At 44.3% G+C, this 12,997-nt stretch overlaps 1 protein-coding gene across 1 annotated transcript in view; it reads right to left on the reverse strand.

The window, feature by feature from the left end:
* Nucleotides 1-1,325: 1,325 nt before the first annotated feature.
* Nucleotides 1,326-12,997, reverse strand: part of CMYA5 (cardiomyopathy associated 5) — a 48,122-nt gene continuing 36,450 nt past the window's right edge. The window contains exons 10-13 of the mRNA XM_053407836.1: nt 6,865-6,998; nt 6,561-6,660; nt 5,519-5,692; nt 1,326-1,593 (exon numbers count right to left, since the gene is read on the reverse strand). Coding sequence (XP_053263811.1) covers nt 1,341-1,593; nt 5,519-5,692; nt 6,561-6,660; nt 6,865-6,998 — 661 coding nt within the window. The 3' untranslated portion in view covers nt 1,326-1,340. The remainder of the gene's footprint in view (nt 1,594-5,518; nt 5,693-6,560; nt 6,661-6,864; nt 6,999-12,997) is intronic.

Below are 12,997 nucleotides of genomic sequence, written 5' to 3' on the forward strand. Positions count from 1 at the left end.
AAATCTGGATACATGTGCAGTACTGATACTACAATAAAGACTCATCACCATCAAGAAGAGCAATTTCAGAAAGCTGTCACATTATTGTTCACACATCAGAAACATTTCCCACTTCTTTTTAAAGCACTGAATGATATATTGTTTTTCTGGGCAATGACATTGAAAATAAAACCTGTTCGTTTTTAATTTTTTAATTGCACGTAATACCATTAAAACAGTATTAGAATAATTTTCATATGAACAAACTGTCCTGATCCAGTTAGGCCCCAAATGTTAGGACAACACAGTAAGAATCCAGCATTTTATGCTCATACACCCTAGCAGATTGGGAACTCTGTATGTTTATATGTGCCACACTTGAGGTGCCAGGCTCTGCCTGTCAGTCAAAAATAAAAATAAAAATGAGTGTAACTGAAATCAAGATGGGCAATGTTATTAATATCAATAGGAGTGCTAACCTGGTCAGAGATTATATGGGGTGTAGAGACTGAAAGCAGTCCCCTCTCCCCAAATCCTAGCAGCTCCACCCATCTTGACTCGAGGTAGGCCTGTGTGGGTCAGTCCTTGACTAGCTGGATTGCAGACAATGAGCACACTCCTCCCAACAATTTATTCTTGCTGGGCCCTGTGAAAATGCATTGGAATCAATTCATTTCAAAAGGGACCAATGGAGAAGTTCCTGGCACCCACCTGCAGTGAGTGTAGCACAAACATTTTGGCAGTCCTTCAGTATGCATCACAGAAAGTAGTAAGTAAAGAGATAACTTGTGTGTCTTTGTGCTACGTACGATCACAGAACCTAATACTGAGTCAAACTTCCGGTCAGTCTAGCTCAGTCGTGTTAGCAGCTGCTCTTCAGGGCACCAGAGAGCAGTCTCTCCTAGTCCTACCCAGAGATGATGGGGATCAAATCTGCAAAGCAGATGCTCTAACACTGAGCTATGGCTGTGTGTGTGTGTGTGTGCACGTGCGCACACGTGCGCCTTATGTGAATGATTCCAGTGAATAAAAACAAATTGGGAAGAGAGTTAACCACCACCCAGGGACTTCGCATGTGGGTGAGTTATGTGGGCTCTGTGAATAACCTTACACTTTTGTTCCTAAGAGGAGCTTCCTTGATCTGCTTTTGAAACTTCCCCCAAGTATAAAAAATACTTTACGAAGTAGTGTTGGCAAGGGGGAATGTATGATGGAAGTCCTGTTGAAGCCACTGAGTTCACAGAACATTTCTCTGGCTTGTAGTTCTTAAACATTAACTTAGAAGAAGGAAACAACGCCACCCCAAGCACATACTATCCGCTTTTTTTTTTTCTGTCTTGACGTAGTTCGAAAGAAAATGTTTAGCTTTGCTTCACAAATTCTGGAAGCTCCATGCCCGTATGCAGGTGAAGGACTCCTGGTTCCTCCAAGACAAAGGCAGGGTGAGCAGCATCGGTGAATTTCTGCCGGATGGCAAACAGGAGCTGCCCTCTTTCCGCGTTGAAAAATAAGAGTCTTCCAGCATTATAATCCAGCAGAGTGCCAATGCGGGGGGGTTGCTCTGTCACAATGACATCACTCATTTCACCACGATGGAGGACCTTATATAGGAAACTGCAGAAGAGTGCAAGATTAGGTCAACAAGAATTCACTGCACAGCCTATTGCAATATTTCTTTCTATCTGCCAGATATTAGCAAATGGAAACCCTTAATACACACATTTTCACACATTGAAATGCTCCCCTTTGGTGCAGATCAGTGCTGTGGTAAAAATAAGGGGGTACTATCTGGTTCTGATTATGTAGCATACACAACAATGTGTAGTGGGTTGCAATGATTTTGGAAGCGTTGTGATTGGATGAAGGAACAAAGGAGTCTGGAGCTGGATGAACGGTGTAGTCAGAGTTGCCAAACCTTGGGAGGATTTCAGCATAGCAGTGATCATTGCTCCATGTCTGCTTGCCTGACGGAACCATCTGCCCTCTGCCTTACGCTGCAGTTCCCAAGCTGGCTGTTAGGCAGTTGAGAAGCGCTGTGACACACAGCTCACTGCCAACTGCTTGGCCCTCCCAGAATAGCTCAGTTGGTAGAGCACAAGACTCTTAATAGGGTCATGGGTTCGAGCTCCACGTTGGGCAAAAAGATTCCTGCATTGCAGGGGGTTGGACTAGAGGGGCCTCGTGGTCCCTTCCAACTTTACACATCTATGATTCCCCTGAGTGCTGCACAAAGGGACTTTGATGTCTGGGTGAGACAGCCCACCTGTCAATCATCTGGTATCATAATGATGCCAGGTGCTTGGCAGGTGGGTTGTCCACAATGAAAGTTGGCCTGCTTGGGTAGGGACAGGTAAGGATTTGGCATGCTGGGCCAAAAAGGGTCCCCATCCACTGTGCCTAAGGTGGCGGGTTAACTTAGGAGGTGTAGGCCTGGCTGCATGGCTCACAGAGATCTGTTTGAGAACAGACAGGAATGGCCAGATGGCTGAGGATGAACAACTAGCTGGCTGCCACCACTGCCGCTCAACAGCTGCCACCCGATGCAATCGCCTCGCTCTGTTTAATGGTAGTGCCAGCCCAGGCAATTTATCTGGATCCTAGTTTTCTCAATCCATGCCTCTGAGTAGCACTCTCACACACAGTTGATTTCTATGAGGATGGAGTGATGGAGTGTCGAAGAGGGCAATTTACCCAGATCCAGCTTATACCAACGCATTTCAATGGCTATTTGAAGGACTTTTTTTTATTCTATTTACCCCAGTTGTTCCTTTGGAGACAGTTCCTTAAAACGGCCATATGAGCAAGCAATCCATCACTCCTGTTTTAATGCGTTCTAATGGTCCTTTGGCCAATTCAGCATCTTTGTATATTCATTTGGAAGGAAGCAATGCATTCCAAGGGTCATTTTTTGTCATTTGTTTTAGCGTGTTGTCCTCCCCCCTCCCCAATATAGAGCCACCTGCTGTGCCAAGCTTGAAAAAAAGCTAAGATTGCTTTTACTAGCAGTATCTGTTCAAAGCCAGCAGATATTTTTGCATTTCAAGGTGAATATCAAAAGTAACAGTAGCTTCTGACAATGTCTCTTTTAACTTTGGATCCTCAGTGGTACTGATGGAATTGCATTTGGCTCTGTGGCCTTTTATTGCAGACAAGCATTCCACATTCCCATGTTGCAGAGCAAAGCAGCAAGGGTGGCCTTACCTTTTAACCCTGAACAGTCACTTTTGCTTTGTTTAGTAAAGTGAATGTTTCGCACTGTAGAGAAAACTGCTTTTCCTTTGGCATCCTCCAAAGGACCCCCATTGTAAACGTTTTGCTATAATATGCACATCTATTTCAATTAACAAAGAGTCCTGTGGCACCTTAAAGACTTAACAACTTTTGTTGCAGTCGAAGGGTCCACTCCACTCCATGAAAGCTTATGTCATAATAAAATTTATTAGTCTTTAGGGTGCCACAAAACCCTCTGTTGATTTTGCAGCAGCAGACTAACATGACTGCAACTCTGGAATTTATTTCAATGTAATTGATTGAAAGTCAAGTGATTAATCAAATGACAGACCTAGGAGACGCCAAACACAAGTATTAGGTCATTCTGGATGGATGGACTATTCCGGGTTTTACTTCCCTAATAAATACGCAGGTCGCTCCTAAGCCACAGTCCCTCCCCCACCCAAAACATTAAAGTAATAACTTTGTGTAATCATTCATTCATTTCTAGGTGGTTAGCTTAAACAATGGCTTGTTGGAAACAAGCCAACGTCATAGCCACGGTTTGACGTTGGTTTGTTTCAGTAGGCGATAGTTAAAGATCAACCACAGTTTGTCAGGTTTCGACAAGCTGCAGTTTGTGAAAGCATCTAAACCTCTCTTTATAGCCATCCCAAAGCAGGAATGGGAAGGGAGAAGTGCATGAATCCAAAGATTGCCTCAGCTCATTCCCAACATGATAAACCATGTTTTAGCATGAGGTCCATTTACCACCATTGTGCATAGGAAGCCTACATACATTTGGGTAAAAACACATAGGCTCCTGTAGAAACCACACCTTGAATGGACAGAGATTAGGAGTGGGTCTAGACGATGCAATTCCAGTCCCCTCTAGGTCAATCCCATCTGCACACACAGTTCTCCACAGAAGTAAATGACCACACAGGACAAATAATTCTGACCTGTTGCACAGAGCTGTTCCTGAGATAATTTATGTGATGCAAATTAAACACTTGAAATGTGTTACATACTATAAAATATTTCAGGAAGCGGGCACCTTGAAATGCAACATTACAAGCATTAAATATAACCTGCCATTGATGGTTATGGCTGTAATACTAAAACTCCTGATCAGATTATGGAAAGTGGAAGCCTAAGAAGCACCCACGGCGTAACCTTATCTGCCAGTGTAGAGGACAGGGAGTATATCATCAGAGCACTATTCTCAGTCACCAATCATCCAGCCTTTCAGAGTCCTGGATTCTCTCCAAAAAAACATCCCTCTCCTTCACCCTGTCACCTGCTAAATCATCAAGATGACCTCGGGTGAAGCAGCTATGGTAGAAATGTCTCACACACACAGGAAAATCAGACCAGGGAACAGACGGGTGGATCTTGTGGTTGGAGTATTCATTACAGCTACAAATTCCAGAGGCTCAAATTTCTGCTCCTATTTCAGTTGATGAAAGTTGTGCCATCCAGAAAAAACGGGAACAAAATATTGAGATGGGATTTCTTTGAGCCACTATAATCCTAAGTGTTCAGACTCAGTACCCCAGCTGTAAATGGGCCTTTTTCACAGGGTTGTTGTAATCATGGCAAGGGAAACTGGGTGCCAATAGATGTTTCCCTCCTGCAGCTGATAGCAGCTTATTACAGAGCATGGATAAAGGGCTAACATTCCTCCCAATGCATTGTGAACCTCATCTTGCTGCCCCCAGGTGTTGCTTAGCCAATGTGCAACTAAGCATCCATATTCCATGCCACTAGTGTAACATCTGGAGGGAGCATTTGCACATCTCTCCTGCACTGAGACATATGAATTGCTAGTGCAAGTTAGGAAGGATATTAATAAACAATATATCCTCTCCTGCCATCCTGAACATTCCCACAATCTCAACATACAAGAGGATGTCCAAAGACGTCCTCCTTTGGACATCACTTGTGCTCATGCTTCTTGCCACTTTCCATAACATCCAAGCTGTCCTCCAAGGCAGCACGTCACTATTTATTTATTATCACTCCTTCTAATGCTCAACTCTGGTGGCACCAAGCCGATCATTTTGTAGGCCAAGCAGCACTACCCACAAACAAAATTTCCAGTGAACCTGGGGAAACCTTGAGGGATGCAGAAGTACAACACTTAATAATAAATGACGCCCCTGTAAGTGCTGTATACCTTTTAAAAGTTGCCAAGTATCTTCTAGTGGCTTACAAATAGAAAATCAACACACACCCATGCACCCATAGGGGAAGGGAGGAGAAGGAATAGACTGGAAAGGACATGTAATTTCACAGCTTTTTCAAAAAATAAGATGTTCTTCATTACCTTGTCTTGCTAGGACAATGCAAGCACCAGGAAGCATTGTTCTGACCCAGGATGCTGTCTTGTGGCATAGTAGAATAGCAGATCCCAACCTTGTAAGCTGAACAGTCACTCACAGTTGTTTCCCAGTAGTGCCATCCTCGAGCAGACAGGAGCTCACCCAGTACTGGGGAGATGCTGCACAGAGAGATAACAGAAACAAATGCAGCATTATATTGGCCAAAGTCAAAGAATGGTTTGAACCTTCGGACACCAGAAAGGTCCAATGTCTTCACCATGGGTAGGCAAACTAAGGCCCGGGAGCCTGATCTGCCCAATCGCCTTCTAAACCTGGCCCATGGATGGTCCAGGAATCGCCATGTTTTTACATGAGTAAAATGTGTGCTTTTATTTAAAATGCATCTCTGAGTGATTTGTGGGGCATAGGAGTTTGTTCATTTTTTTCTCCAAAATATAGTCCAGCCCCCCACAAGGTCTGAGGGACAGTGGACCGGCCCCCTGCTGAAAAAGTTTGCTGACTCTTGGTCTTCACCTTTAACAGTGAGATTTCACCTGCCTCAAAAGAAGAAACAAGCCTGTGTTGCATTTTTTTATGTATGCATATTGAAATTTGTCCGTTGTTAAATATTCAGGATAGGAATGTTTGTTTGGCTTTGTTTTTAATTCAACCAGTTCAGTAATGAGACAGAGAAAGAGAGAGAGAGAGAGAGAGAGAGAGAGAGAGAGAGAGAGAGAGAGAGAGAGATGTGCCCAGTATAGATTTTTACAAAGCAATTTTGCATAATATAATGCATTTTGTATGCTATTTTCACCAATTTGCGCATTCTTTCACCCTAGTACACACATTTTTGTACACACTCCTTTGTTCTGAACTGAATTAAGAATTGAATTGGTTGTGTTTTGGTTTGGAAATTGCTAATTTAGGGATTTCATGCTTCGAGGCAAACTGAAATGAATTCCTCTCATCCCTAACCTACATAGATCTTCACATCCTGTTGACAATAATGCTCAATAGTAAGGAGGAGTAAATATGAGTAGTACTTACCCAATGGCTTCAGTTTCCTCAGGAAGGCATATCATGGTTCCACTTGGTGACACTTGCAAAGCAGGGGCAGCTGTTTCTTTCATTATGTGAAATCTAGTTCCTGATGTGATTCATAGGAAAGAAATAAAACACCACTTCAGGGATTATTATTACATTGTGCATTTGTAGTGAATCACAAAATCTTAAGGCCTACAGTAATCACTGTCATTGAAACAATGTACAACAGAATTTACTAGAAGGCATTTGCATTTCCTTCTGAGACAGAAACGAATCCTTTCCCACAAGTTAGAAAGTGTTTATCTACCTCTGGTCGAGATGAGAGCAGCTTCACTCTGTTCACTTGTCCCAAATATGTTAATTGCTCTCACGTAAAAGAAATAATTTACATTGGATTCTAGGTGAACTTTCATTTCAGGTTGTTTAATTCCAGCCAGGGATCTGAAATATATAATAAACATATACTGAATTCTGTGGAAGAAAATCCATAACTGTTTGCCCTCTCAAAAATCACTCCTGCCCTTAAGCTGCTTTTCTCTCAGCAGGGACCTTTATTTTTCTCCTTAAAGAGGGGAGGAAGACAACTTGGGATTTTTTAATATATATACACACACAAACACATTTTATCAGTATCGATACAAAACAGTTCCAACTTAGACAAAAACTCTAAGAAGAAACAAGGTAAAAAGCATTTTCTCACAGAAACCATTGCCCAAAGTGCAATTTAAAAAAAAATAAATTATGGTGGTGGTGAGTAACAGGACCTGGCCTCCTGCAGTTCACCAACAGTGGGGCCACTCACCTGTCAATCACCAGGTGTCACTGTGATGCCCATGGAACCACAAGGTTCCTGACTGCTAGGTTATAGCTGCCTTTGGAAAGACAGTCCTTTCAAAAAGATGAGCATGATCACAGGGAAGGAACTTTGGAGACTCTCCCTGTAAGAGATTGTCAGAAGCCATGTTTGCAAGAAGAGCTCTCGATGAACCACTCCCCCTTGCCAACCTAGTTTGGTGCATCAGCTTTTCAGAAATGGCTACATGACAAAATCCCCCCAAAGCAGTTCCAAACTGACTAGACTAGGAAGTGGAAACAAAAGAAAAACGATGACAGCAATCCTAATGAGTGGCCGGGGATGCAGACCAGCAGATTCACTGTCATATCCAAAGCGTGTCAAGGCACAAGGAGTGTGTTTGTGAGGAGTTGCGTTCTTTTTTTGCTGCACCAGCTCAAAAGACCAATACTACACAATAACACTTCTATTGGACTGGAGACATACAATAGAGAGCTGAAGGCAGCGTGAAACTGGGATTGTTTTGATATCCCTTAAGCTTATGATAAACAAATTTTGCACCAAAACATGAAAGCCCTACTTGATTGAAGATAATAGTGAGATAAAATATATCCATGCCCACACCACAGTTAACAGAGCCTCTACTTATATCAACTTCAATGCTCTTAAACAGGTTGTCAGACTCTAATGCTAGAAGCTGTTTTTTCACCAACTTCCACCAGATAGCACCAGAAGCTGAAGAATAAAGGACATATCTTCTCATGGTTGATTTCTTTTTTTAAGCATTATTCTTTGTTCATAAGTATAGTCAATGTCTTTTTACTTCATATATATTCTTTATGCTGAGCAAACAGCAGTCACTGTCAACACAGTTCTGCATCAGAGACCCTGAGAGGACTGGTCGCTACAGTACATATCATTTATTTATACAATGCCCTTTCGCCATTAAAAAAACCTGAAGGGTTGAAATATATTCCAACTTCAAAGAGAGCTGTTTTCAGCTAGAGTGGATTTCATATTCTTCTTGCATGCCCAGCCACAGAGCCCCCAACCCCAACCCCGGCGCACCCAACTGGGTGCTGTGTTTGGGGGTTGGCTGGGCTAAGTAGATGGAGGGCGGACCTGAGGGAAGCCTGCCTCCCTCAGGTCCACTCAGCATGGCGCCCCCCATGGCTGCCATGGATCGGCCCATTTGAATGGACGAGTTTTGGCAGAAACCTGTGAGCCTCTGCAGGGGGACAGGGAGACAGGCAAAGATGGTGCAGCATGCCCAAGGGGAGAGGAGGTGCCACGTCGGGCTGCAACCACTGCTCACCAGGAAAGGTGGTAAGCGGCCATTTTAATCTGACCCTATTTATAGGCTCCTTCACTCTTATCCCAGAATAATACAATAAGTACAAAATCAAATATAACTCAGCTTCATGAAAACGAGTAGCCTGTCAAAGGGGAATGTGACTGCACAGCCTCAATTCAACAAGGCACATGTGTAATTTCAATCAGGTGAACATTTGTGCTCATGGTTAGCATCAGCGACAGAGGTCACCTGTCCAGTTCATGTGTTGCAGTTGGGAAGGGGGATCTCAGTGGCAAGGTCTGCTCTGAATACCCACATTCAGTGAACAAAACCTAAATCAGGGATGGGAAACCTGAGACTTTTGAGATGTTGCTGGTCTGGAAACAAAGCCTAATGAAGAATGGTTGAAGGAGCTGGGTATGTTGAGCCTGAAAAAGAAGAGACTGAGAGGAGATATGATAGCCATCTTTAAATATTTCAAGGGCTGTCACATGGAAGAGAGAACAAGCTTGTTTTCTCCTGCTCTGAAGGGTAGGACTCAAACCAACGGATTCAAGTTACAGAGGTACCTCGGGTTAAGTACTTAATTCGTTCCGGAGGTCCGTTCTTAACCTGAAACTGTTCTTAACCTGAAGCACCACTTTAGCTAATGGGGCCTCCTGCTGCTGCTGCGCCGCTACCTCATCCTGAAGCAAAGTTCTTAACCCAAGGTACTATTTCTGGGTTAGCGGAGTCTGTAACTTGAAGCGTAGGTAACCTGAATCGTCTGTAACCCGAGGTACCACTGTACAAGAAAGAAGATTCTGACTAAACATCAGAAAAAAACTTTCTGACAGTAAATGCTGTTCAACTGTGGAATGGTCTCCCTTGGGAGGTTGTGGACTCTCCTTCCTTGGGGGTTTTTAAGCAGAGGTTGGACGGCCATCTGTCATGGATACTTTAGCTGAGATTCCTGCATTGCCGTGGTTGGCCTAGATGACCCTTGGGGTCTCTTCCAGCTCTAAGATTCTATGATTCTATGACTCTCACTCCCATCAGCCCCAGTAACCATGGCCAATAGTCAGGCAAAAGCAGCAACCAAGGGATCCAAGTGGTAGCAAAGACCACTGATATTATTCACACATTCAGCAAAGTGGTTACTTCCCCCCCCGTAAGTTGCCTGTGTCAAGTGTGCTGATTTCATGGCAAACTAGAGAATATTCAGTGCAGCCTCAATGAAGACTAGAGCAGGATATGCGCAGGGCCTTGGCACTCGGATACCAGTGCCCTCCTACATATCATCCACACATCCACAATATTTTCACATAACAAATGCTAGCTGTTCCACATTTCCAAGGAAGTGCCAGCATATGCAGCAAGCTCAGGAAAACAAACGCACACTCACTGCGAACAGAGATAAGCAGTTGAATGCAGTCAACCCTCCCATATGGGAACAACTCGTAACAGAACTGCACAGGCAGAATGTTACATGGCAAGGTATGTCCAGTGTGGGTCACCTTGGGAGTTTATTTACTTAATAGGCAGGGTATAAAAAGTTTTAAAGAAATAACAATTTGAGTGAAATGACTCCTACACCATATATTTAAGTCTCTAGGGTACCACTTTGAACAGTCATGGCTCCCTTCCCCAAGCATTATGTGGTGTAAACCACTGAGCCTTGGGCTTGTTGATTGGAAGGTCGGCGGTTCGAATCCCCGCGACGGGGTGAGCTCCCGTTGCTCGGTCCCGGCTCCTGCCCACCTAGCAGTTCGAAAGCACGTCAAAGTGCAAGTAGATAAATGGGTACCGCTCCGGCGGGAAGGTAAACGGTGCTTCTGTGCGCCATTTCGCCAGAAGCGGCTTAGTCATGCTGGCCACATGACCTGGAAAAACTGTCTGCGGACAAACGCCAGCTCCCTCGGCCAGTAAAGCGAGATGAGTGCCGCAACCACAGAGTCGTTCGCGACTGGACTTAACTGTCAGGGGTCCTTTACTTTTTTTAAACAACTCTCAGCACCCTTGGCAAGCTATAGTTCCCAGGATTATTACAGTTCGAGGGCACCTTCCAGCCACGTAAATGAACTAGAAGGGGATGTGAAGCAGGAACACATTGTGGAGGATGTGGAGCACATTGAGGAATGTGGCCTGGAGCTGAGGTATAGCCCAAGGAGCCAGACAGAGAGGGCTGGAGGGGTACATTTGGCCTCCGGACCTGAGGTACCCTGCCCTAGAGCTAGTGTAACTAAAATGACAGCAAGGGAAAAGCGTAGATAATGTACTGCTAAGATATTGATCACAGCAAAGGGGGGGAATAGTTCATTCATTTCTTAGTCTCCAGATCAGCTTTGGGGTTTAATATAATGTAAACTATCACAATCTGTTGAACAATAGGTTTATCCACCTTACCTTTCCTCTGCTCTTTCCAGGCATGCTTCATGCTCTGTGTGAGAGTGCCCGACCTCTGTTTGCTTTCCACATGAAAACCCACTTAAAGCTCAACTGGAGCAAACAGCAATCTGCAGAGAACCCAAATTGACATTTGCTCCAATTGAGCTTTAAAGAGCAGTTTTTCATGGAGAAAGCGCAGGGCCTAAAACCTCCCCCATGCTCAGACCCAGAGCTTTTAAGCACAGACCTATGCCTAGAAACAGCAGGGCAAACGGGAAGTGCGGATAAGCTCTATGTCACTCCTATCACAGAAGAAGGTGTGGTGAGGTAATCAGTCTTTTAAAATACGCTGAGCACTACAGATGGTCTATATCGCAGAGTCTATATGCTACAGCTACGCACTTTAAGTACCACTGAAAATAGAATGGCTCCATTGTACTAGCAGAGCGTGACAGATCCTGGCAGTCTTTCAAGATTACGCAGTTGCTATGAGAGCTTTTGACAGAATGCAGAGGACATAAGAAAAAAAGGGACAAAATACATTACTTTTTAAAGGTACCATTACTCTTCCTCTAAGACAGGAAGATCCTAAGCACATTCTACAATTTTTGGATTATTCCCCGCCCCGCCCCCCCTGCAAAAAAGTCATGGGAATCAAACTCTATTGCTTTTGGCTACAATCTACGACTAACTGTGCTCCTCCTCTTCCCCTCTAATGTACAATGTTATCTTTTACTACACATAAAAAATGGTGAACTGTTATGCACGTCAGTGCTTCATCAGTAGGATCATTTTTACTGTAAGCAATGCAACTGATTTATCTGGGAATTAGTGTGGATGAATGCAGCGGGAATTCTGTTACAGCGTCTCCTACAGGCAGGGAGGATGAAGGGGGACTTCACAGCTGGCAATGGCTGCTTTGTCAGGTTCAGTGTTGGTTCTGTACAAATTGCTAATCAACATTTGCTTCTCCTCCCTCTGACTGATAATGAACTAAAGGTAAAGGTAAAGGGACCCCTGACAGTTAAGTCCAGTCACGGACAACTCTGGGATTGCCGCGCTCATCTCACTTTACAGGCCAAGGGAGATGGCATTTGTCCGCAGACAGTTTTTCCACGTCATGGGGCCAGCATGACTAAGTCACTTCTGGTGCAATGGAACACCGAAACCAGAGCAGCGCATGGAAGCACTGTTTATCTTCCCACCAGAGCAGTACCTATTTATCTACTTGCACTGGTGTGCTTTCAAACTGCTAGGTTGGCAGGAGCTGGGACCGAGCAACGGGAGCTCACCCCATCCTGGGGATTCGAACCACCAACCTTCTGATCAGCAAGCCCAAGAGGCTCGGTGGTTTAGACCGCAGCGCCACCCGCGTCTAATGAACTAACTTGCTTCAACTCTCCCAAACTTCTGTTCAGGAGAAATGACTGGAAATTTGACCAGTTATAGAAAACTCCACATTCTGCTAACCGTGGGTGTAATCCTTTGCACATGCAGTAGGAAGTAAATTCCATTGGATTTAATGGGTCTTACTTCCAAGTAAATATGCTACATGTCCTCATTGCTCCTTACACTACAGCTAACAGATAAACCATTTACTAAATGAAGGAATGAAAAGAAGCCGGTTGGATGGTGGCTAATGGATTGAAGTTGAATCCTGACAGAAGTACTGTTTCTGGGGGACAGAGGGCAGGCAGGTGTGGGGGACTCCCTGGTCCTGAATGGAGTGGCTGTGACCCTAAAGAACCAGGAGTGCAGCCTGGGAGTCATTTTGGACTCACAGCTGTCCACGGAGGCACAGGATAATTCTGTGTCTACCAGCTCTATCAGGTATGCCGGCTGAGACTCTACCTACCTGCACACTGTCTTGCTGGAGTGGTATATACCCTGGTTATCTCCTGCTCGGACTACTGAAATATGCCCTATGTGGGGCTCCCTTTGAAGGTGACTCGGAAACTACAACTAATCCAGAATGCAGCAGGTAGA

Source organism: Podarcis raffonei, chromosome 11 (assembly GCF_027172205.1).
Source record: "Podarcis raffonei isolate rPodRaf1 chromosome 11, rPodRaf1.pri, whole genome shotgun sequence".
In the NCBI taxonomy this organism is placed as follows: Eukaryota; Metazoa; Chordata; class Lepidosauria; order Squamata; family Lacertidae; genus Podarcis; species Podarcis raffonei.